Raw genomic sequence first — 27,005 nt, forward strand, 5'->3', positions numbered from 1 at the left:
CTCCTTGGCTGGCGTAGCTCAGTGGATTGAGTGTGGGCTGCGAACCAAACCATCACAGGTTCAATTCCCAGTCAGGGCACATGCCTGGGTTGTAGGCTAGTTCCCCAGTGGTGGCCATGTGAGAGGCAACCACACATTTATTGTCTCTCTCCCTTTCTCCTTCCCTTCCCTTCTATAGAAATAAATAAATAAAATCTTTTTAAAAATGAAACTCGAGCACCAACTTACACCTTACAGAAAAATAAATTCAATAAAAGACTTAAATATAATCCATGACACCATTAAAGTCCTAGAGGAGAATGTAGGTAGGAAAATCTCAGATGTTTCACGCAGAAACATTTTTACTGACATGTCCCCTAGAGCAAGGGAGATAAAGGAAAGAATAAACAAATGGGACCTCATCAAAATAAAAAGCTTCTGCACAGCTAAAGAAAACAGTATTAAAAAGAGAATGAACTGTATGGGAAAACATATTTGCCAATGATATCTCAGACAAGGGTTTAATCTCCAAAATATGTAAAGAACATGACTCCACTCTAAGAAGACGAGCAACCCAATTAAAAATGGGCAAAGGACTTCAACAGACACTTCTCCAAGGAGGACATACAGAAAATCCAAAGACACATGAAACGATGTTCAATATCACTAGCTATCAGAGAGATGCAAATTAAAACCACAGTGAGATATGACTTCACACCAGTCAGAATGGCCATCATAAAAAAACAACAAACAAGTGTTGGAGAGGTTGTGGAGAAAAGGGGACCCTAGTGCACTGTCGGTGGGACTGCAGACTGGTACAACCACTATGGAAAACAGTATGGAACTTCCTCAGAAAACTAAAAATGGATCTGCCTTTTGACTATATCCTAAACACCATGAAATACCAATCCAAAAGAACCTATGCACCCTAATGTTGATAGCAGCACAATTTACGATAGCTAAGTGCTGGAGCAACCTAGGTGCCCATGAGTAAATGAATGGATCAAGAAACTATGGTACATTTACACAATGGAATTCTATGCAGTAGAAAGAAAGAAGGAGCTCCTACCTTTTGCAACAGTATGGATGGAGCTGGAAAGCATTATGGTAAGGGAAAAATAAGTCAGGTGGTCAAAGACAAATACCATATTATCTCACCTTTAAGAGGAACCTAAACAACAAAACAAAGAAGCAAAATATAGTCAAAGACACTGAAATAGAGGACAGGCTGACAGTGACCAGAGGGGAGAGGGGAGGGAATTTCCGGGGAGAATGGGAAGGGTTTACAGGAACAAATATAAATGAAACATGGACAAAGACTAGCGGGGAGTGTAAAAGGGAGGGAGGTGGGAAGGGATGGGTCAGTGGGCTGGAATGGGATTAAAGGACAGAATACTGTCCTTGAACAATGATTAAAATAAAATTTAAAAAAAAACACTCAAAATAAAAACATATTAGGGCTCTAGCTGGTGTAGCTCAGTGGATTGAGTGCCAGTGTGCGAACCAATAGGCCACCAGTTTGATTTCCATTCAGGGCACATGCCTTGGTTGCAAGCCAGGTCCCTAGTATGGGGGCATTCAAGAGTCAACCACACGTTGATGTCTTCTTCCCTCCCTTCCCCTCTTTCGAAAAATAAGAAAAATCTTTTTAAAAATAACAATAAATGTAAAGGAAATTTCATATTTGGGCCCTGACTAGTGTGGCTTTATTGGTGGGAGCATCATCCTGTAATGTATGGGTTGCGCATTTGATTTCCATCCGGATTACATACTTATGTTATAAGTTTGTTTCCCATTTTGGGCGTGTTTAATCCCTTGTCCTGGTATGCCTGGTGTGTGTCGTCCTTGGTCTCGTCAAGTAGGGAGGTAACCAGTTGATACTTCCCTCTCCTATTAATGTTTCTCTCTTTCCCTTCCTATGCTAAAATGCTTTCTCAGAAAAGAAACTGCAGGCTCATATGGTTTCACTAGTGAGTTATTCCAAACATTTAAGGAAGAAATCAGTTCTGCATAAATACGTAGAACATTGAAGAGGGTGGAGTATTTTTCATCTTATTATTTGAGGCCCTATTACCCTGATATCAAAACCATAGAAAGACTAGAAAACTACAGATTTATACCCAATATATTTCATGAAGATACATGCAGAAATCCTTAAAACAGAACTTTTTATTTCCCTTTCTGTTTCCAAATCTGCTTCTCCCTCAGTATTTACCATCTTAGTTAATGCCCCTGCCATGCACATTTACTCATTCATACTAAGTGTTAACTTCTTCTTCTTCACATTTCATCAGTTTATTTATTTATAGAACATAATCCTAAACCCAATTACTTATTGCAGTCTCTATTCTTTTCATCTAAGTCACAGTTGCCTCTCACATGACTAGTAGTGACATCATTGGTTTCCATGCATCCATTATTTGCGCCCCTCATACAACAGCCGAAGTTATGCTTTTAAAACACAAATCAGACCATGAAATTCCCCATATAAAGCCTTCTAATGCTCTCTAAAACACTAAGAAACAAAAATTTTTTAACTGCTTACTGGGGCTTACAAGGTCCTTCATTTTCTATGCCTTGATTCTTGCAGCCTTTTTTTCTACCATGCTCTCTACCTTACTTACCCACCATAACCATCTGGCTGATTTCTGAACTCTCAAGCTCGTTTCTACCTCATGAACTTTGCACTTCATTCTTTGAGCACTTTCCCCATAGCTTTCTCTCTCACTTCATTCAGATGCCTGTCAAATAACATCTCAGGAAAGCCTTCTTTCATGACCCTCACTGAAATAGTTTTCTTCTCCATCCTCTTATGCTGCTTTATTTTTAATATCCCATATTGCTACCTGACCTTGTATTTTTTTGTTTTCTCATTATAAAATCCATGAGTACAGAGATGCTTTATTTTTTTCAGATGGGCATTTCACATAAACTTTAAAATAATTTGTATTCTGCTATTGTTGGTTGTAGTGTTCTATAAATGTTAAGCAGATTAAGTTAATTGATAGTGTTTAAATTTTGTGCATCCTTATTGATTTTCTGTTTGTTTCATCAAGTACTAGGAAAGGGCTTTTGAAATCTCCATCTATAGTCAAGATTTGTTAAGTTAATTTTTTTTTCCTCTCGGCACTTATATTTGTTCAGTTAGCTTCTGGCTTTCATATTTCTGACCTGAAGTCTTCTGAAATTATTATCATTTTTCTTCTGTATGCTGTGTGTCTTTTTTTCTATGGCTACCTCTAACATTCTTTAGCACTTTGATTATGATGTCTCATATTGTGTTTTTTTGTGGTCATCCTGTTTGGGGCTTATTCTTGACTCCAAGAGTTTATAATTTTGATCAAATTTGGAAAAAATTTAGCCACTATTTTTTAATTGTTTTCTATTTCCATCAACTCTATCTTCTGTTTACTATCATGTATATAGAATTGGGTTGTTTCTACATCAAAACTGTAATTATAAACTGTTTTATGTTTATCCAATAAATGAGTTTTGAATCAGATAGTTACTATTCTTTTTTATCTTCATCCAAAGATTTTAGAGAGAGAGGAAGTGAGAGAAACATTGATGTGAAAAACATTGATCAGTTGCCTCCCATATGTGGCCTGACCTTGCATTGAACCCACAATCTCAGTATGGCCCTGACCAGGGATTGAACCCACAACCTTTTGGTGCATGGGATGATGCTCCAACCAACTGAGTCACCCAGCCAGCGCATACCACACAGTTACTAAGTAGGTTTACTCTTACCACCTTAGAGTTTTAGATCTTTTCTCTGTTTCCATAACTTCTCAGAGAATTTAAATGCTTTAAAATATAATCACCATTAATATTACCAACTAAGGAATCTCCTCTTAGCTCACATTGTCAAACCCACAAGATGAAAACCATCAAATTTGAAATGTTGTATCTAAGTTCCAGTTGAATCAACCCTGTTGTTGTTAGTATCCACCTACCCTTCATTTGGCTCATTATCTTAGGCCAAAGATTTTCAACAGGTGTGCTATAAGAATTTGTAAAACATGCAATACCTTAGTATTTATTCAGGGGCACTGACCTCTTTTTCCTGAGATTGTCAAATAAAAAAATGACAACAGCCAACACAACAGTAGCCATTGGTGTGCATGAATCAAAACTATGCCTATTTTTGTCAGATCAGCAAAAAATAGATATTTTTGGTGTGTCGCAGAATTTTAGTACTTAGCTTATATGTGTCATGAGATAAAAAGGGTGAAAATCATTGCATTAGATAATGTAAAAGAAATACAAATTACAGAACCACCTTTTGGTGGTTTTCTGTCCTTGAATTATATATTCACCAACAAGGTAACAGGTACTTTTCTTTTTCCATTTTTGTTTTACTGCTTCCCTCACCTTTTGTTTGCCATTCCTTTCCCTCTGTTCTCTAGAAATAATATGACAGTCTCACTAGGGGAAAAATGTACCTTTTATTTATAGAACATGAACTTAAGTTTGTCAGTAAGTGGTTTTGGCTCTTAAATCTTTTGAATCATGAAAGAGAACTATAGAGCAAACACAACTTCACATTTTTTTTTTATTTGAGATTGCTACATGACAAGGGAAAATAGACAAGATATCCTTATTGGTAGTATTTCATACACACAAAAGAAGACATCCTGCCTCATTTTAATAAATGATTTTGTCATTTCTTTTTCTCGTAGGGAGAAGAAAATTGAAGGACTAAATTTTATTAGATGCTTAGCTGCTTTCCATTCTGAAATATTGAACACAAAGTTGCATGAAACAAATTTTGCAGTAGTTCAAGAGGTAATCTTATCTTTAGCTGAGTTAAGGATTGTCTCAGTAACAAAGAATGAATAAACCACATTTATCTTTTAAAAAACTATACTAGATGATGTGAGTATGCCACCTATAGTTTAAGTAGCTCATGCCTTACTTGGCAACATTTTAAAAAATGTATTAAATGTTAACTTTTAGGACATAATGTGTATTAAAACATGTTACTTTAACAGTAAATTTGGTTTCAAAGTCATTATTACTGATTTTCTTTCAGAATATCAGCAAAATGTACATTTTGGAAATTTTTTTTAGGTGAAAAATTTACGCTCTGGAGTTTCTCGAGCTGCTGTGGTGTGTTTAAGTGATCTTTTCACTTATCTGAAAAAGAGCATGGATCAAGAACTAGATACTACAGTGAAAGTTTTGTTGCATAAGGCAGGAGAATCAAACACATTTATAAGAGAAGATGTTGACAAAGCCTTGAAAGCTATGGTCAGTAATGTAACTCCTGCACGTGCAATTGTTTCTCTTATCAATGGAGGACAAAGGTAATGTTCAAAATAATCCTAATATGTCCTTAAACTAAAAGTGCATTTGTTTATAATCTGAGGTATAAACAAAAACAAGCAGATTTCAGTATTATTTCAGTTGAAAAACATTTATTAAATAATTTGTATGTGGCCCTAGCTGGTGTGGCTCAGTGGATTGAGCTCCAGCCTGTGAACCAAAAAGTCACCATTTTGATTCCCAATCAGGGCATGTGCCTGGGTTGCGGACTAGGTCCCCAGTAGGGGTTGTGCAAGAGGCAACCACACCTCGATACTTCTCTTCCTCTCTTTCTCCCTCACTTCTCCTCTCTTTAAAAATAAACAACTAAAATTTTTTTAAAAATAAACTGTTAAATGTATAAAACAATAATTTGGATGTGATAAATATTATATTAGGTACTGACCTTACAAAGAATAATATTACCATTCTAACAATGTTACCTACTTTTGTAGGTCTAAAACTAAACGTCAGTAACTTAATTTTTTGGTGTTTTGTTTTTTTTTAACTTCTTATGGAGGGATAGCTAATGCAAATAATTTGTCATTTTTACTTTCATGGTGGTGAAGGTTAGTAGTAGTTTAATCGTGTAATTTTAAAGGTGTATCTTAGGAAAGTTGTTCATATATGAACTTTGTTCTAATTCATCATGTTTCCTTGTAGCCATTTACACACTGCAGTAAGAAGATGTACAGCACAGCACCTATCAGATGCATTGGAATTTATGGAACTGGAGCATATTTTATCTGGAACAAAAGATATGGCTGATCGTATATTACCAGCTGCTGCTAAGTTTGCTCAAGACAGCTCACAAGAAACCAGGTCAATAGCTGCTAGTAATATTTGCTGAATCTCTTAGTATAAGGTTTTAAAAAAAGAAACAAAAGTTTAAAAAGAATCAACATTTTTCTAAATGGAAAGGTGGTGTCTCCAAGGAATGGTGCTAGGGGAATGGTTTTATTTAACCAATTTGTAAATGATTTTGGGGGAGTGTATAGTGAATTCTCCAAATTTATACATGACACTACATAGTTCTGTGTAGTAAGATGCCATGTCACTGGGATTAACTGCACAAAAACAGCAATATTCTCTATGGGCAGAATAGTGGCAGAAGAATTTCATTGTGGGTAATGTAAGGTTTAGGGGAAAATGATGTATTTTCCAAGCAGTTAGGTAAAATCAGTGAAATTAAGTGCACATGAGAAAATAGATTGCATACTATCTCCTGCAACAGGAGATACCTGTACTCAGAAAAATTCCATGAATTTCTGATTTCCATCTGTACTGGAAGAACAATTTTATGAAGGTTAAGAATAGTCACAGAAAGATGACAAAATAATTAACAGATGGATGGTACAATAGGTGTAATGGTGACAAATTTTGGACTTCGTCAGAAGCCCAGGTTCAATTTTTAGCCCCAATCACAGTTTTCCCTTAAGGAAGTTATTCATCCTTTGTTAGCTTTTGTTTCCTTGTCTATAAAATTAGGAAGGTTGGAGTGGGTAATTGATAATACCCCACACAAAGTCTAAAAATTAATGTCAGTTATATATGAAGTTAGATTAGAAAGTAAGAGAATGACTCCTGAGTTCATAGAAACTAAAGTAAAAAAGGATATCAATTTTTTAACATTTTAAGACAAAGATGCCCATTACTTTAGGTAGCTCGAGTTAATCCTATAGAAGTCATTATACGAAAAGCTAATATAGAAGGTAAATATATTCATTTTTATTGATGCATGACAGATTACCACAAATATAGTGGTATAAGGCCACACAGTTTTGTTTTTTTAAGATTTTATTTATTTATTTTTAGAGAGGGAATGGAGGGAGAAAGAGAGAGAGAGAGACATCAGTGTGTGGTTGCTGGGGGTCATGGCCTACAACCCAGGCATATACCCTGACTGGGAATCGAACCTGCAACACTTTGGTTTGCAGCCCACACTCAGTCCACTGAGCAGCTACGCCAGCCAGGGCCCACACAGTGTTTTTAGTTTACTGTTCTTTAAGTAAGAAGTCTGGCAGGGCTCAACTGGCTTTGATTTTGCATCTTACAGGGTGGAAATCAAGGTGATCACAGTGCTGGACCCTAATCTAGAGGATCTATAGAAGAATCTGCTTCTAGGTTTTTCACCAAATTTAGTTCCTTGTGGTTACAGGACTGAGTTATCCATTTCCTTGCTGGATGTCAGTCAGGGTTCTGTCTCAGCTCCTTAAGGCTACCTGAGTTCCTTCTCATGCATCCATGCAGCCCCCTCCATCTGTGGCCATTGAATAACAAGCTGAATCCTCTTCATGCTTAGCATCTCTTCTGCTGTGAGCCACAGAAAGCGCTCTGCTTTTAAGGCTCATGTGAATAGATTTGATCAGATAATCTCCCTATCTCTTTTTTAAGCAAATTATGCTTTAATATTTTTTATTGATGTTCAAGTACAGTTGTTTCCATTTTTCACCCATCACTCTCCCCTGCCCCACCCACCCTCATCTCCAACTCTCATCCCTACCCTTCTTTGGCTTTGTCCATGGGTCCTTCATACATGTTTCTTAACAGCCTCCCTACCTTAAGATCAGCTGTACCAGATACCATAAAATAATTCTGAAAGAGCAGGACATCTTTAGGGCACCGTTTAGAAGTTCTGCATGCCACAGTAATGTTCAAAACAAATTAGAAGGGCTGGATCATAATACACTGATTTGGAGCAATGAAAGATAATAGTGGTTTTGTGTTGTCACTTTTCTTTAATGGCATAGTAATTCTTCTTATCCATTTGTCACTAGATTCTTACTGGGAAATTAAAATTATAAAATGGTTATAAATTTCCAGTTTTAATATTTCTCACATTTTGTGTTCCCACTGCTTGCTTGTTTGTTTTAGCCATTCCCAAGTTAGGGCCTGTGGTAAACTGATAGTCTTTAAAATTCTAAAGACTATAAGGGCTAAAAGTTAGAATTGTCTTTGAAACTGTAACTGATTAGGAGCTGCTCTGTGGGTGTAGACTTTATTCTGGTTCTGGGGAAAGAAAAGGTAATTTTTATTCTCTATTATACTCTTGTTATAATTTCATTATATTGAGAACCTGTTGATATATATGATACTGAGATCAGCCTATACCCCTCTCCCCTCAAAAGCATTGCCTTCTCTGGTTCTTCTAGTCCCATATACATATCCTAAGTATACATAAGATATGTATACTTATACTAAGTATACATAGGCAAAAGTATAACTGTAATTTATTTTGGGGCCAACCTTCCTTGAAAAATAGTAATATGGTGTTGTTATAAGATACTGTAAAATCTCTGTATCCAAAGATATCTTCAATATGCACTTCCATGATATTTCAGTCTGCCATTAGAATGCTATCTTCACTTAAAGTATTGTCCTAAGACAATTATTTTAAAAATCATATAACATAAAAAAACTAGTTCAGAGAGCATCACACATTCATTAATATACCAACCACAATTTATCAACTAACCCTGCGTGTGTTTTATATAGCAGAGAATAGGTTTCTGACAAGTTGAAACCCAGGTAAGTTGTGACTAGGAAAAAAGACAGAGGATCAGAAATACAGAACCAAGGAAAGGTTGACTCAGGCCAAAACATCTGGGAAGCAGATGAGCAGCAAAAGGTCACTGGACAAGAAGCCCAGGACTTCTCCTAACTTACAGCTCTGTCAGAGGCCAGCCTTGATACGTACCCTAGGTGCCTGAAATATAGAATCAACGCTTTTGGTTCTTCATATCTAAGAACAGAAATTGAGCTTGTTAAGATGTGAAATTATTTACATATTTCTCAAATATTTACAGGTATTATGGTCGAAAGATGCTTTTCCTCCTGATGTATCATCCTAACTTTGATAAAATGCTGGAAAAGTATGTCCCATCTAAAGATTTGCCATATATTAAGGAATCTGTTAAGAGCTTACGACACAAGGTATGTGGAAAAATTTTATTATATAAACAGCTTTCAAAGCAGAGTTCATTTGCCCAGGATGGTAAAAGAAATAATTACTTTTTCATTTATATTTAGAATGTGTCTACAGTATCATTTCAGCACTGGCAGTGCTAAGTAGACATTCATGGTGTTACTAAATGTTTATTAAACAGAACCTTGATGATAGGTAGAATGTAGTGTAGCTTATTGGAGTTATAAGACTTGGGTTCGAATCAGCTCTGAGAATTAGCAACTATATATAATTTTAGGCACATCATTCTTTAACCAGAATTTTTATTCATATAAAATGAGGGTAGTGATGCTTATCATACTGGGTGCCTGTTTTATTTAACTTGTATGTTTCACTATTAGAGCTTCTACCACACTGCAGACCATTGATAGGGAGTTCCTTGGGGGGAAGCCCCGTTTATCCTGGTAGGTAATGGGATTCAGAAATGTCTGTGAAATGATTGGCTTAGGGAATACCAAATAAAAGAAAATGTGAAATTGTCTTGTAAAAAAGTATTGCATTTAGAAATTATTTTTTGTAAAAATATGTTTAATACTGTAAAATTTTTCTGTGGTAATTTATGTTATTTCTCTGATAACCTTGGGCAAAGTATTAATTTATGAAAGGGTATTTCAGAGATATAGGGTAATACGCATTTTAGAACATATTTTCTGCCTATTGGTGTTAAAGACTTCAGCTTCATTAATATAGAACTTACTAAAATAACCATGAAAAAAAACTAATCTTACTCAAATGAAGCATATTGTATTTGTGAATGATTTCAAGTATTATGGGAGGAAAATGTTTCAATCATTAAAAAGAGATCAATAATGGTGTTTATGAAAATTACATTTTAAGAGTTATTTCAGTTTACTAGTTATAAAGCTTTCATTACACTGCCCTTCCTTATATTTACTTATAGGGTTTGGGTGATTTACCACTAGATACCCCTTCAGCAAAAGGAAGACGATCTCATACTGGTGGTGTTGGAAATACAAGGTCATCATCTGTTTCTAGAGATGTTTTCAATTCAGCCGAAAGGTAGGATCATTTATAGCCCACATCATTAGAGAAATTACTCCCTAGTGATAATAGTCTCATTTGGATGTTTCCATGAGCTGTCCCAGAGGTATTTACCAAATTTTAATGGAGTTGTAAAAGTTGTTAACGACTTAGGAAGTGTGAGGTAATTAGATTTAAAAGGCAAGTATAAATATACTTACACCTTCTTGCTTTTACATGTATGAAACATTAGTAAAATGGGAGATCCAAAACAGTGGAGGACTAAGTGAAAGCTACACTAACCTCCTCCCAGGACCAGTCTGGAGTAACAAATAAATTGTAGAGAAATCATCCAGAATAACCAGCTGAACACCAGCTGGAGAGAAACCTTATAACCAAGGCTTCAGAAGAAACTACTTCACCACAACAAGACTGGTAGGCAGTGCAGAGGAAGTGTGAGAGGGCAGGTAGGGCACCCACAAGTGGCTGCTGAAGTTCTGGAAGAATATTTCAGCAGCTGGGGGATTCCCTCAGAGAAGTGTGAGTCTAAACCGCAACCTGGACTCCCGAGCCTACAGTGCCAGAGTCACAAAGGAATCCAGATAACATCCAATTGAGAAAAGCAACAAGGTTTTGGTGTGCCAGAGAGAGACGACTGGAGATGCAGAGAGGCTCTTAAAGGACCAATGCAAAAATTTCATATGCAGCCACTTACCCTGGGCGCCAGAAGAGGGAGAGGAGAGTGGACTACAGACACTTGAGGAGAGTGGGACTGGTGGTCTGGGGAGAGAACTGGAAGAGTCCCTTCCAGGATCCCTATGTCAAGTTTTCCCAATACTGCAGAAGCCATCTTTCTCAGGAAATGCACCCCTCTCCAAGTGGCATCAGCCTGTGGGGAAGTAATGGTCTCACCTACAGGAATTACTCTGCCCTGCCCTGTGGTGATTAAGCCAGACTGCTGATTACAGCTGGATTAGATTAACAACAGATGGTTTTAGTGGCTGATTAGTTTACTTCTAAGGTGGAAAACACAAAAGAGGCAGCCAAAATGGGAAGACAAAGAAACAGGCCCCAATTGAAAGAACAAGAGAATTCTCCAGAACTACATGAAATGGAAGCAAACAATTTATCAGATAGAGTAATGATTGTAAGGATACTCAACAGCTTGAAAAAAGACATAGAAACCATGAGAAAGGCCCAGTCCGAAATAAAGAATGCATAACTGAAATAAAGAATACACTGGAAGGAATAAAGAGTAGGTTAGATAAACCAGAGGATAGAATTAATGTTTTGAAAGACAGGGTCTTCTGCCCTGTCTGCAAAAAACATGCAGGCAAAGCAACAAAAGAAAAAAAAATCTTTAAAAACTGAGAGCTTAAGAAATATTTTGGATGACATGAGATGTAACAACATCTGCATCATGGGAATACCCAAAGGAGAAGAGAGTGAGTAAGGGATCAAGAACCTATATGAAGAAATATTGACCAAAAACTTCCCTAAATGGGTGAAGGAAAAAGACACACAAGTTCAGGAAGCTCAGAGAGTCCCAAACAAGTTGGACCCAAAGAGGCCCACACCAAGACACATCATAGTTGAAATGACAAGACTTAAAGATAAGGGAGAATCCCAAAAGCCACAAGAAAAAAGGAGGTAGTTACCTACAGTGGAGCACCAGATAGACTGTCACCTGATTTCTCAACAGAAACATTTCAGGCCTGAAGGGAGTGGTGTGTAATATTCAAGGTGATGAAAACCAAGGACCTACATCCAAGGCTACTTTACCCAGCAAGGCTATCATTTAAAATCAAAGAAATAAGGACCTCTCTAGACAAGAGAAAGCTAAAGGAGTTTACTAACACCAAACCAGTACTGCTACAAACGTTAAAGGGCTTGCTTTAAGAAAAAGAATAAGAAAAAAAGAAAGAAAAAGAAAAAAAAACAGAGGAAAACAGTGTAATAATAAAATGGCACTAAATACGTATCTATTAATAATCACCTGGCTTAAGTGGCTTAAATGCTCCAACCAAAAGACCCAGGATAGCTGAATGGATAAGAAAACAAAGTCCATATATTGCTGCTTCCAAGAGACCCATCTCAGATTGAAAGATACACACAAACCAGAAGGAAAGGGAAACACTATTGGATGACATGAGATGTAACAACATCTGCATCATGAGAATACCCAATACCGCTATTTCATACAAATGTAAAGGGGAACAAAGCTGGTGTAACAATGCTTATATCACACAAAACAGACTTTTAAAACCAAAGCTATAATACGAGATAAAGAAGTTCACTACGTAATGATAAAGGGAACAATCCAACAAGAACATATAACCCTAGTAAACATTTGCTCACCCAGCGTAGCCACACTTAAGTATGTAAAGCAAGTCTTGATGGACATAAAGGGAGATGGCAATAGAAATACAGTCATAGTTGGGGATTTTAACACCCCCTTGAGTTCAATGGATAGATCTTCCAGGCAGAAAATCAAAGAGGATACAGAGGCCTTAAACGACACACTAGATCAGATGGATTTAATTGATGATATCTTAAAAGCATTTCACCCAAAGCCTCAAAATATACATACTTTTCAAGTGCACATGGAACATTTTCTAGAACAGACCACGTTAGGACACAAAACAAGCCTCAAAAAATTTAAGAAGGTTGAAATCATATCAAGAATCTTCTCTGACCAAAATGCTGTGGATTTATTTGATGTTTTCTAACAGCTGACATTTATGCAGTTTTGACAAGAACACAGAAATTACGTTGTGCCCTTCTCAGTGCATCAGTTCACGAGGTGGATGTTGTTCTTCTGTCTTATTACTGATAATGTTAGGACGGTATTGAATAATGCTAGGTAATACATACCCTTGTGGTTTTTTCTTTAATACAGGAATATGTTCTTTCATATGGGAGCTCTTGGAAGTATGTTTCATTTCCAAATATTTGGAGATTGTCCAAATATCTTTTTTTTTAAAGATTTTATTTATTTATTTTTAGAGAGGGAAGGGAGGGAGATAGAGAGAGAGAAACATCAATGTGTGGTTGCTGGGGGTTATGGCCTGCAACCCAGGCATGTACCCTGGCTGGGAATTGAACTTGCGACACTTTGGTTTGCAGCCCGTGCTCAATCCACTGAGCTATGCCAGCCAGGGCTCCAAATATCTTTTTATTCATGATTTTGAATAGTTCTGTTGTGTCATTAATTATGCTCCATATGATTTCAGTTCTTTTAAAATTACTCTTTTATGGTCCAATATGTACTTTATTAGAGAATATTTTTATATTTACTTGAATAGGTGTTTTTATATTCTTACTGGGTGTAATGTTTTATAAAATGTCAGGTTAAATTGATTGATTGTGTTAGTAAAGTCTTTTATATCGTAACTGATTTGCTGTCTGTTCTCTGTCAGTTTCTGAGATAGGAGTATTGATATCTCCAGCCATATTTATCAAATTGTTTACTTATACTTTCAATTCTATCTCTATTTGCTTTGTGTATTTTGGTGCAATGTAATTAAGTTCAGATATGTTTACTTATGACTTTTTGATAAATTGACCTTTTTATCATTATGAAGTTTCTTTTCCACAGTTAGTATTCCTTTTCCTAAAGTCTACTTTATCTAATAGTTCAGTAGTGTTTGTATGATATATCTCTTTCTTTTGGTATGTCATTTTTTGAATAACTAGATCTAATTCTTATACTGTGTAATTCAGCCATTTAAGGCATACAGTTCAGTGGTGTTTAGTATATTCACTAAGCTGTGTAGCCATCATCACAATCAATTGTAGAACATTATCATCACCTCAAAAAAAAATCCCATACTCATTATCAGTCCATACTCATTTCCCCACCATCTTCCATTTCCAACTGTAGGCAGTCTGGTTTCTGTGGATTTTAAAGTTGTAGACATTTCATATAAATGGAATCAAATGATACAAGGATTTTTGTAACTGACTTCTTAGATTTAATATGTTTTCAGAGTTCATCCAAGTTTGTAGTGTGTATCAATAGCCCATTCCTTTTTAGAGCTAAATATTTCATTGTATGGGTATTTGTTTATTCCTTAGTTGATGGATCTTTGGATTTTGTTGTGTACATATTTCCATCTCTTGGGTATGCAGAGATGGAATTACTGGGTCACGGGATAACCCTATGTTTAACCTTTTGACTAACTGCCAGACTGTTTTCTAAGTGGCACCATTTTACAATCCCACCAGCAATAGAGTGTTCCAATTTCTCCACATCCTCATCAACACTTGTTATCCAAGTGGATATAAACTGGTATCTCATTTGACACACTGTCTGTCTCTTTGACCAAACTTTAGACAGGCTTCTCTGAGCCCTCTTTTGCACTGGGCTTTCTGCTTGGGCACTGTTCTTGGCCTACCTAAGTCAGTCTTAGCAAAGAATCCTGCTAAGTCATTCCCTTCTTTCCCCTTGTTATCTGACTGGGTTCCTCATCTTCCACCTTTGATGTATAAATACGTGGCCTACTTGATGTTTCCTCTAAGTATTGTCCAGTGATCCCCTCACTATGTATGTTGGCTGTAAATCCCCATTTGTCTTGGCATTCAGAGTTGAACACACGTTTCTCTCCTGTTGCAGTAGTCATGATCCGTATTGCAGTAGTCTTGAATAAAGTTTTTTGTATTATTTTGCAAGTGTCAGAATAATTTTTCTTTAACATATTGTGGTTTTGACTTGCATATCCTAGTATATATTTTTTAAGTGGTTTTATTTGTAGACAGTATATGATTGTCTTGCTTTTTTATTCAGTCTAACAATCTCTGTCTTTTATTTGGGGAATTTGACCATTTATATTTAATGTTAATTACTCATATAGTTGGGTGAAAGAAAGCCTATCATCTTGATAGTATTATTCAATTAGTCCTATAGTCTTTGTTTCTGTTTTTACTCTTTTTGTGTCTTCTTTTGATTTGATTGATGTGTGAATATGTGTTTATTTTTGTATTCCATTTATCACCTCATCATTTTTAAGTGGTTGATCTAGACTTTGTGATATACATACTTTACAGTATGTATCTTCCTCTTCTAATAGTCTACTTTCAAATAATATTAAACCAATTTAGGTATAAAATAACCATACAACAGTATATTTTTATGTCCCCTTTCATCTTTTATGCTATTTTTGTCATACATTTTACTTCTACCTATGTTATAGTCTCTACAATACATTAATGTTACATTTACTTTGAATAGTCAATATATTTTATAAATGTGTCATGACTATATTCATTCTTTTTCCCTTCAATTTTATTGAGCTATAATCGACATATAACACTACATTAGTTTAAGGTGTACAACATAATGATTTGATGTATGTATGTATTGTGAAATGATTACCACAATAAGTTTAGATAACATCCATCACCTTATATAATTTCTTTGTGTCATAAGACCTTTTAAGATTAACTTTCTTAGCAACTTTCAAATATACAGCCCAGTATTGTTAACTGTAGTCACCAGTACAAACTTATAACTGGAAATTTGTACTCTTTGACCACCTTCACCCATTTTACTCTCTGCCTCAGGCAACTACCAATCTGTTTCTTTATCAGTGAGTTTGTTTTTTTTTAGATTCCACATAGAAGTGAGATCATACAATATTTTTATCTCTCTGACTTATTTCACTTAGCATAATGCCCTCAAAGCCTATCCATGTTGTCCCAAATGACAGGATTTCCTTCCTTGTGTGGCTAAATAATATTTCATTGTCCCTTTGCAACAACATGGATGGAACTGGAAAACATTATGCTAATCGAAATAAGCCAGGCGGTGAAAGACAAATACCATATGATCTCACCTTTAACAGGAAGCATCAACAAAACAAACAAACAATCAAAATATAACCAAAGACACTGAAATAGAGAACAGGCTGACAGTGACCAGAGGGGAGAGGGAAGGGAATTTCAGGGGAAAAGGGGAAGGGTTTGCAGGAACAAGTATAAAGGACACATGGACAAAAACTAGGGAGGAATGGAAATGGGAGGGAGGTGGGGAGCGCTGGAGGGTGAGCTGGGGTGGGAGTAAAAGGCAGAAAAATGTTCTTGAACAACAATTAAAATAAAAAATAAAACATTTTATTGTGTGTATATATACCACATTTTCCTTATCTATTCATCCATGACACTTAGGACACTTAGGTTGTTTCTGTGCTTTTACTAGTATGCATAATGCTACAGTGAACCTAGTGGTACATATATCTTTTCAAGGTAGTGATTTTATTTCCTTTGGATATAAAACCAGAAGTGCAATTTCTGGATCATATGGTAGTTCTATTTTTTAATTTTTTGAGGAACTTCCATACTGTATCAGATTACATTCTCACTAAGAGTGTACAAGTGTTCAGTACATTTTTGCCACCATTTATTTCTTGCTTTTTATTTTATTTTAATTTAAATTTTTTTAATTTATTGATTTTAGACAGAGAGGAGAGGGGAGAGAGAGAAATACTGATTTTTTGTTCTACTTATTTGTTCATTTATTGGTTGATTGTTGTATGTGCCCTGACCAGGTATTGAACCTGCAACCTTGGCATATTGCGATGATGCTCTACCCAACAGAACATACCCTACCAGGGCTTCTGGTCTTTTTTATAATAGCCATTCTAACAGGTGTGAGGTGATATATCATTATAATTTTTATTTGCATTTCCCTGAAGATTAGTGATGTTGAACACCATTCATGTACCCGTTGGCCACTTACATGTCTTATTTGGAAAAATGTCTATTTAGTTCCCTTACCCATATTTTAATCAGATTGCTTTTTTTTGCATCAGATGAGTCCTTTATATTTTTGGATGTTAACTTCTTATCAGATATATTGATTGAAAATATTTTCTCTCATCTGTAGATTGCCTTTTCAAGTTTTTGATGTCTTGCTTTACTCTGCAGAAGCTCTTTAGTTTGATGTAGTCCCATTTGCTTATTTTTCCTTTTCTTGCCTTTGTTTTGGGTGTCAGATCCAAAAACAGCATTACCAATACCAACATCAATGAGCTCACCACCTTTTTTTAGTCTAGCAGTTTTATGGTTTCAGGTTTTACATTCAAGTCCTTAATTAATTTTGAGTTGATTTTTCTGTATAGTGTAGCAAAGGGGTCCAGTTTTACTCTTTTGCATGTGGGTGTTTACCTTTTCTAACACCATTTATTGAAGAAACTATCCTTTCTTTATTATATCTTCTTGACTCCTTTGTCATAAATTATTTGAACATATATGTGGGGATTCATCTCAGCTCTTTATTCTGTCCCATTAATTTATGCCTGTTTTATGCAAATACTGTACTGTTTTGATTACTGTAGCTTTGTAATATTGTTTGAATTCAGAAAATGTGATGCCTCCAGCTATGTTTCTCTTTCTCAACATTGCTTTGGTTCTTCTGGGTCTTTTGTGGTTCCATGTAAATATTAGGGCTGTGAAAAATAACATTGGAATTTTGATAGAGATTCAACCGAACCTATAGACTGCTTTGGATACTATGGACATTTCAAAAATAATATTTCTTTCAATTCATTAGCACAAAATATATTCCATTTATTTGTGTCTTCAGTTTTTTAAATAGTATATTTTATTGATTATGCTATTACAGTTCTCCCATTTTGCCCCCTTTATTCCCCTCTGCCTGCACAGTCTCTCCCACCCACATCCCCTCCGCCCCCGCTTTAGTTCATGTCCATGGGTCATACATATAACTTCTTTGGCTTCTACATTTCCTATACTATTCTTAACCTCCCCCTGTCTCTTTTCTACCTACCTTCTATGCTACTTATTCTCTGTACCTTTTCCCCCTCTCTCCCCCTCCCACTCCCCTGCTGATAACTCTCCATGTGATCTCCATTTCTGTGGTTTTGTTCCTGTTCTATTGTTTGCTTAGTTTGTTTTTGTTTTAGGTGTGGTTGTTAATAACTGTGAGTTTGTTGTCATTTTACTGTTCGTATTTTTTATCTTTTTTTCTTAGATAAGTCCCTTTAACATTTCCTATAACAAGAGCTTGGTGATGATGAACTCCTTTAACTTGACCTTATCTGAGAAGCACTTTATCTGCCCTTCCATTCTAAATGATAACTTTGCTGGATAGAGCAATCTTGGATGTAGGTCCTTGCCTTTCATGACTTGGAATACTTATTTCCAGCTCTTTCTTGCCTGTAGGGTCTCTTTTGAGAAATCAGCTGACAATGTTATGGGAACTCCTTTGTAGGTAACTGTCTCCTTCTCCCTTGCTGCTTTTAAGATTCTCTCCTTATCTTTCATCTCAGTTAATGTAATTATGATGTGCCTTGGTGTGTTCCTCCTTGGGTCCAACTTCTTTGAGACTCTCTGAGCTTCCCGGACTTCCTGGAAGTCTATTTCCTTTGCCAGATTGGGGAAGTTCTCCTTCATTATTTGTTCAAATAAGTTTTCAATTTCTTGCTCTTCCTCTTCTCTTTCTGGTACCCCTATAATTTGGATGTTGGAACATTTGAAGATGTCCTGGAGGTTCCTAAGCTTCTCCTCAATTTTTTGAGTTCTTGTTTCTTCATTCTTTTCTGGTTGGATGTTCCTTTCTTCCTTCTGGTCCACACCGTTGATTGAAATTCCAATTTCCTTCTCATCATTGTTGGATCCCTGTGCATTTTCCTTCATTTCACTTAGCGTGGCCTTCATTTTTTCATGTAATTTGCAACCAAATTCAGCCAGTTCTGTCAGCATCCTGATTACCAGTGTTTTGAACTGTGCATCTGATAGGTTGGCTATCTCTTTGTCGCTTAGTTGTATTTGTTCTGGAGCATTGATCTGTTCTTCCATTTGGGCCATTTTTTTTGTCTTGGCACACCTGCATCCACACAACTGAGGTTCCTTAGAAGAAAGTACATTCTCAGTGGAAGGGGTGGATCACAGCTCTTTTCTTTCCAAGTTTTCCTTCAGTTTTTTTTTTTATCATTGTCGTACAGTTTTTGGTGTGCAAGTCTTTTACTTCCTTAGTTCCTAGGTGTTTTATTCTTATGTAATTATAATTAGGATTGTTTTCTTAATTTCTCTGATAGTGTATAATTATAAACTTTGTGTTGTGTTTTTGTGTTTTACAAACACAACTGAATATGTATATTGATTTCAAATCCTGAACTTCCCTGAATTTATTGATTAAGTCTAAAAGTTTTTTGGTGGAGCCTTTAGAGTTTTCCATATATAATATATCACTTGCAAATAAAGACTGTTTTACTTCTTCCTTTTTAATTCAAATACCTTTTATTTCTTTTTCTCGCCTAATTGCTTCAGCTAGGCCTCTTAGTAGTATGTTGAAGAAAAGTGGTGAGAATTGGCATTCTTGTCTTGTTCCTAATATTAAAGGAAAAACTTTCAACTTTTTGTTGATGATTGTGGTAATAGCTGTGAGCTTATCAAATATAGCCTTTAATATGTTGAGGTACAATTTCTCTATACCCAATTTGTTGAGTATTTTTATCATGAGTAGATGTTGATTTAACAAATGCTGTTTCTGCATCTGTTAAGATGATCGTATGACTTTTCATCGTTCATTATTGTTAATGTGGTGTATCACGTTGATTGATTTGTGGATATTGAGCCATCCTTGCATCCCTGGAATAAATCCCACTTGGTCATTTTGTATGATTCTTATAATTTATGAAATTTTTGTTGATGATGTTTGTATCTATGTCCTATTATTCTTAATGTCTTCTCTTTTTAAATAAATTTATTAATGTTAATATACATAGTGACTTCTTTCATGTTACTTTATCTTTCCCCTAAAGTGTATTATGTGTTATTTTGCTATGAAATCTGTCCTGTTTTGAACAATAAAAAAGCCATCTTTATAAATATGTTTCAGTAATTAGATGGCTTCTTGAGGTGTTCTTCTGTTTTAATCTTTTTGTTTATTCACCTTTTATGTCTTATATTGTATAGTCCTCAGTTTAAATATAAATGTAATCCTTTGTTTTTCTTATTATAGAATTAATTAGAATAGAATTAATCATTTTACAAATTACCTCAGATTAATTTATTTAAACATTATAAATAATGGATAAATATTTCCAAGCTCTGTATTTTTAGATCATCATCCTTTATCTACTTTTATAATAATTCTGAGTCATTCGTTAAATCACTACACTTAAGACAACTTTAGCATTGATTTTTATACTGCTAGTCGGTGAAATGGTAGTAACTGGCAATTGTTACCATTCTCTTTAGGACCTGTCAATTTGCAGGACTCTTTAGTTTCAAAGGTATTATCACCTACTACATTGAGTCACCCTTTTATAGCAATGGAAAACATTGTGCTGCCAATACTAAGTCATTGAAATCCTGCTGGTCTCAAATTTCTAATTTTTCCTTGCATATTCACATGTCTGTTTCATAGGAAAAGGTTAACATAGAAGGCCTGAAACTGCAGTCCTTTAAAAGGCCTACTTGCATAGTTAGCTTATGCCTGGCACCTATGAACCAGGATTCCAAGATAATTTTCACCATTCCCTAACTAATAAGCATAGTTTATGGTGCCTAGTTTATTTGGGCAATCAGAATGGTTTATACTGAAGTTTTTTCCTTTTGGGAGTCTGGAGTTTTGGTATGTTCTAGACAGAGAACCAACCATGACTAATTTCCAATAAAAACTCTGGACACTAACCATGTAATAAACTTCTTTGGTAGACAACATTTCACATGGGTTATCAATTTGTTTCTAGAAAAATTAAGTCTATACTATGTGACTCCACTGGGAAAGGACCCTAGCAAGCTTACATCTGGTTTCCTCTAGACTTTGACCCATGTGCCTACTCCCTTTGCTGATTTTGCTTTGTATCTTTCTGCTGTAATAAATGCTCGCTGTGAGTAAAACTGCATGGTGAACCCCATGCTTCCTAACAAATCACCAAATCCAGGGGAGATCTTGGAGGTCCCAACACAGGTATATGGGCTTTTGGTTAGATTATTTTGTGAATTCTTAGAAAATAAATATATAATGAGAATTATTTATTATGTATTTTTATAAGAAATTAATAATGACATTAAATTTACCTTCCTTTTACTTTAGAGAGGTAACTGAAATTCGTGAAGTCACCAGAAAATCATTTCCTCATAATTCCTTAGAAAGTGCTGAGTATGTCAAAGTCATAACAGGTTTATTAAATGCAAAAGACTTTCGTGATCGTATTAATGGGATTAAGCAACTTTTATCAGATACTGAAAATAATCAAGAGCTTGTTGTTGGAAACATTGTAAAGGTAAGGACACAACAAAATTAATTTTCTTTTTCTGTCTGTGGCTAATAAAGTGTATTAGTATAAAAAATTGCCCTAAATCTTAGTACTTTATATATTATTTTAAAATGTTAAAATAACCTTAGTGAAAAGAATAGAATAAGTTTTGCTGTTTTGAAAGCATTCTAGAACAAGTCAAAGTAACTAGTGAACAGTAAGTAACAAGATAGCTCCTTATTTGTATGAATCTTTCCATTAGATGTTAACTCCTTGAAAGCTCTTAAAACCCAACTTTCAGTTGAGTATATGTTGAATGAATCAGTAACTATTTTAAAAACCAGAGACTTGATATTACTGTGGGATGTATATATTTAAGAGGCTTAATTAATATTACTCTAGAATGTATATATTAAAGTTTTTGTATAGAGGTTAAACATATAAATATACCAATGTCTATACCTACTTTTAGGATAACAAGCAATAGAGAGAGAGTAATAAATGTTAAATCCCAGTTTTAATTTTATTATGTGCATTAAGTTTGGCAAATATACTATAATTAATTACTCTTTTAATTCTAGAGGTGTTGTCTTATTAATTTTCAGAAGAAAAGTACCATATTACCATGTCATAGGAACCAGAAATTTACATATTTTGGTTTTGTTGAGTAAAAATAAATCTCAGGACGACTGTTCTTCCTAAATCTCTTAGGAAGAGATTCTTCCTAAGAAGAATGTTCTTAACATGAAAAAATTTACATATTTTATTTATTTATTTATTTAGACATGTTAAATTTTTTTAAAAGATTTTATTTATTTATTTTAGAGAGATGGGGAAGGTAGGGAGAAAGAGAGGGAGTGAAGCATCAATGTGTGGTTGCCTCTAGCACACCCCATACTGGGAATATGGCCTGCAACCCAGGCATGTGCCATAACTGGGAATCAAACCAGCGATGCTTTTGTTCACAGGCCTGTGCTCAGTCCACTGAGCTACACCAGCCAGCGCCTACATATTTTAAAATGCATATTTATATATCAGGAATTATTAATTAATAGTCTCAGCCTCACAGAATAGCTCTTCACTCACCTGATGTGACTTAAGTATTGCTTAGTATTCACTTTTTTGTCTTTAATTTATGAAAGTTAAGAATTCTGAAGAACAACGAAGAATTGTTAAGGTAATGAGGTTAAGAAGTAATAATAAAATTTAACTGTAAAATTTCAGCTAAAGTTCTCATAAGAAACCTAAATGAAATCTCTCCAGTAAAATTTATATGTCTACTTTTGCGCTGAATAGATAAAAATAGAAATATCTCTTAGGTTCTTAGAGTTAGCTAAGCTAACCTGCACCTTTTAGAAAACATCGTTGTTATCACATCTATTGTAAATCAGTCATCTGCTTACTGAGTAAAATTTCTCAACCTTAATTTATTAGGATGTCTTCTGGGGTGATTTTTGAGGTCTTCCCTTTTTGCTATAAGAATATTCAACACTTAGAATTGTCATTAAAATTCTTACGAAGTTTCCATTTTCTAAATTCAGGTTAAATAAAGTGTGTGTATGTGTGTTTAAACAGTATGCTAAAGGGAAAACCATGAAATACCAAAAGAAATTTAAATACAATAGTTAAAAATATTATTTCATGTTAAATAATTTACCATTTTACTTTCAGATTTTTGATGCTTTTAAATCTCGACTTCATGATTCTAATAGCAAAGTAAATCTGGTTGCTTTGGAAACAATGCACAAAATGATTCCTTTACTTAAAGACAACTTATCTCCTATAATCAACATGCTAATTCCAGCAATAGTTGATAACAATCTGAATTCCAAGAATCCAGGCATCTATGCTGCTGCCACAAATGTTGTTCAGGCACTGAGTCAGCATGTAGGTAAGGGATCTTATTTTGGCACTCCAGTTACTTGGACTTTACTTTTGTACTTTCTTATTTTATATATTTTTTATAATGCTGAAATCCTAACAATTCAATTTTTATTATTTAATGTTACCATAAAGTTTCTTCATTTACTTAGTATATGTTAAATTACTTTTAGTGGTTAAATGTTACCCCATTAAATTGACTTTCTCTCCTTTTATCTAGACTTTTCTGTTTTTTTCCTACCTCAGCCACTCATCTTATACAAAATTAACTCAAAGTGTATCATAGATTTAAATGAAAAACTTAGCTATAAAACTTTTAAAGAAGATAATATAGGAGAAAATCCTCAGGACCTTAGGGCTTGGTGAAGAATTGTTAGCATGACTCTGAAAGCATGATCCATAAAAGTTAATAAATGGGACTTCATCAATATTAAGAACATTTGCTCTGCAAAATACCGTGTTAAGTAGATAAAAATATAAACTACAGATTGGGACAAAGTACTTGTAAACAACATATGTGACAAAGAACTTATATGTAGAATATAGAAAGAACTCTCAAAACTCAACATTGAAGAAAAAATGAATATTCCAATTAGAAAATGTGCCAAAGACATGAAAAAATTTTTTACCAAAGAGTATATATGGATGGTAAATAAACACATGAAAAGATGTTCAACATCACTAGTCATTAGGGAAATGCAAATGCAAATTAAGACCATGATCACTATACAATTGTTCTAGGGTGCTATAACAACTACAGACTGGCTTCAAAACAACAAACATTTCCTTCTCGTGGTTCTGGAGGATGGGAAGTCCAAGATTAAGGTGTTGGCAGATTCTGTGTCTGGTGAGAACCCACAGTCTGGTTTCATAGACAGCCATCTTCTGGCTCTGTTGTCGCATGATGGAATGGGCACAGGAGCTCTCTGAGGCTTTTTATAAGGGCACTAATCCAATCCGTGACTTGAGTCACTTCCCAAAGGCCCATGTTTAAATACCATTACACTGGGGATTGGATTTCAGCATATGTATTTTGAGGGGGTTCACAAACATTCACTCTATAGCAAGTATTAAGACAACTGAAATAAAAAATAGTGAAACACAAAATGCTTACAAGGTTTCAGGGAAACTGAATGTCTTGTACATTGCTGGTAACAATGTAAATAAAATGTGATGGCTATTTCAGAAAATAGTTTTGTTGTTTCTTAAAAAAAAACTAAACATGTACTTAACATATAACTCACTAATTACATTACTAAGCATTTATCTCATATAAGTGAGAATGCATGTCCATGCAGAAACCTGTACACGATTGTTCATAGCAGCTTATCTGTAACAGCCAACTGTAACAACCTACATGTAATTGAGTAGGTTAATGGTGAAACAAACTGTGATACTTCTATATCATAGATACTGTTTAGCAGTAAAAAGGAATGAATTGTTGACACACAGCACAATTTGGATGGATCTCAAGGGCATTATGCTGAGTGAAAAAAAGCCAGTCCTGAAAGGTCACATGCTATAGAATTTCAATTGTGTAGCCTTCTCAAAAGGACAAAATCACAAAGATATAAATGGATTAGTGGTTGTCAGGGTTTAGGGGCAGTTTAAGGAGAGGTACTAAGTGGGACTATAAAGAGGTAGTGCTAAGGAGATCTTTGTCATGATAGAATAGTTCTGTATCTTAATTGTAGTGATGGTTACACAAATCTACACATGATAAAATGACATAGAACTAAGTACACATATTGTATCAATGAATGTCAGAGTTCTTGTTTTGATACTGTGCTATACAGGTATCCCCTGATATCCAAAAGTAAAGTCCAAACCTTTCAAAATTCAAAATGGCCTAAATTGAAAAAGCAGTTACCTTAGGAGACATCTTTCTAATGGATTCACAAAGTAAACCAAGATAAAGCACAAATACTCACACAGTTCAAATCTGTGGCAACTTGATGCTGAGATACTACTTGTAGTTGCTGGGGAAGGAGCTTGATGGTTCCACTCCACCAATACAGAGGCAGTGGGGTGCACACTGCCTCTATATTGATTCACTACAAACAAGTGCTGAATGTTTTTTCGTCTTTTTTTTCCATAAAAGTAAAAATTATCTTGGGATTTCTTTTGGTTAACAAAACCAGGTACTAATGTAAGTCTCTCATAAAAGTAGTGTGACATAAAGTGAACTTTCAAAAAGCAGGAGAAGGAGATCCAAGAAGGCAGAAGAAAGTGGAAGCTACATTAATCTTCTTCCAGGCCCAGTCTGGAATTACAACTAAGTTGCAGAGTAATCATCCTAAATGACTAGCTGAACACTAGCTGAAGAGAAGCTTTATTACCAAGGACAGACAGAATACCCCTTCACCACAGTGAGACTGGTAGGGAGTGTGGAGGAGGTACAAGGGCAGGATGGGTTCCCAGACGTGACAGCTGAAATTCTGGAGGAATATTTCAGTGGCTGAGGGGTTCCCCTTGAGAAGTGTGGGGTCTAAACATCAAGCAGGATCCCAATCCTACAGCACCACAGCCAGAAAGGAACCCAGATAACATCTAATGGTGAAAAGCAGCAGGGTTTCTGTCTGCCGGAGAGAGATGACTGGAGATGCAGAGAGGCTCTTAAAGGGCCAGTGCACAAAATTTCATTTGCAAACACCCTGGGCTCAGGGAGAGAGCAGATAGAGTGGACTAGAGATGCTTGAGGAGAATTTTGGGCTGGTGGCTCTGGAGAGAGAACTGAAGGAACAGCTATTAGAATCCTTGCTCTGAGTCACGCCCCATACTGCTTAAGCCATCTTTCTCAGGAGAGCACTCCTCTCCAAGTAGCATCAGCCAGAGGGGAACCAATAGTCCTGCCTGCTGGAATTAATTTGCCCTACACTGTAGAGCTTAAGCTGGGCTGCTGATTATAGCAAATAGCTATATCACTGAAAGTTTAACATCTAAGGGGAAAAATAAAAACAGCAGCAAAAATGGGAAGACAAAGAAACAGGCCCCAATTGAAAGAACAAGAGAATTCTCCAGAACTACATGAAATGGAAGCAAACAATTTATCAGATAGAGTAATGATTGTAAGGATACTCAACAGCTTGAAAAAAGACATAGAAACCATGAGAAAGGCCCAGTCCGAAATAAAGAATGCATAACTGAAATAAAGAATACACTGGAAGGAATAAAGAGTAGGTTAGATAAACCAGAGGATAGAATTAATGTTTTGAAAGACAGGGTCTTCTGCCCTGTCTGCAAAAAACATGCAGGCAAAGCAACAAAAAGAAAAAAAAACTTTAAAAACTGAGAGCTTAAGAAATATTTTTGGATGACATGAGATGTAACAACATCTGCATCATGGGAATACCCAAAGGAGAAGAGAGTGAGTAAGGGATCAAGAACCTATATGAAGAAATATTGACCAAAAACTTCCCTAAATGGGTGAAGGAAAAAAGACACACAAGTTCAGGAAGCTCAGAGAGTCCCAAACAAGTTGGACCCAAAGAGGCCCACACCAAGACACATCATAGTTGAAATGACAAGACTTAAAGATAAGGGAGAATCCCAAAAGCCACAAGAAAAAAGGAGGTAGTTACCTACAGTGGAGCACCAGATAGACTGTCACCTGATTTCTCAACAGAAACATTTCAGGCCTGAAGGGAGTGGTGTGTAATATTCAAGGT

General features: G+C 35.4%; 1 protein-coding gene across 1 annotated transcript in view; it reads left to right on the forward strand.

Annotated features, from left to right (window-relative positions):
• The window catches only part of TOGARAM1 (TOG array regulator of axonemal microtubules 1), a 105,297-nt gene that overhangs the window by 71,038 nt on the left and 7,254 nt on the right, over positions 1–27,005 (forward strand). The window contains exons 15-21 of the mRNA XM_045848612.1: positions 4,662–4,767; positions 5,053–5,288; positions 5,950–6,108; positions 9,093–9,219; positions 10,152–10,270; positions 21,294–21,483; positions 23,128–23,347. Coding sequence (XP_045704568.1) covers positions 4,662–4,767; positions 5,053–5,288; positions 5,950–6,108; positions 9,093–9,219; positions 10,152–10,270; positions 21,294–21,483; positions 23,128–23,347 — 1,157 coding nt within the window. The remainder of the gene's footprint in view (positions 1–4,661; positions 4,768–5,052; positions 5,289–5,949; positions 6,109–9,092; positions 9,220–10,151; positions 10,271–21,293; positions 21,484–23,127; positions 23,348–27,005) is intronic.

The sequence above is a fragment of the Phyllostomus hastatus genome, unplaced genomic scaffold (genome assembly GCF_019186645.2).
Source record: "Phyllostomus hastatus isolate PE091 unplaced genomic scaffold, TTU_PhHast_1.1 phas_contig_62, whole genome shotgun sequence".
In the NCBI taxonomy this organism is placed as follows: Eukaryota; Metazoa; Chordata; class Mammalia; order Chiroptera; family Phyllostomidae; genus Phyllostomus; species Phyllostomus hastatus.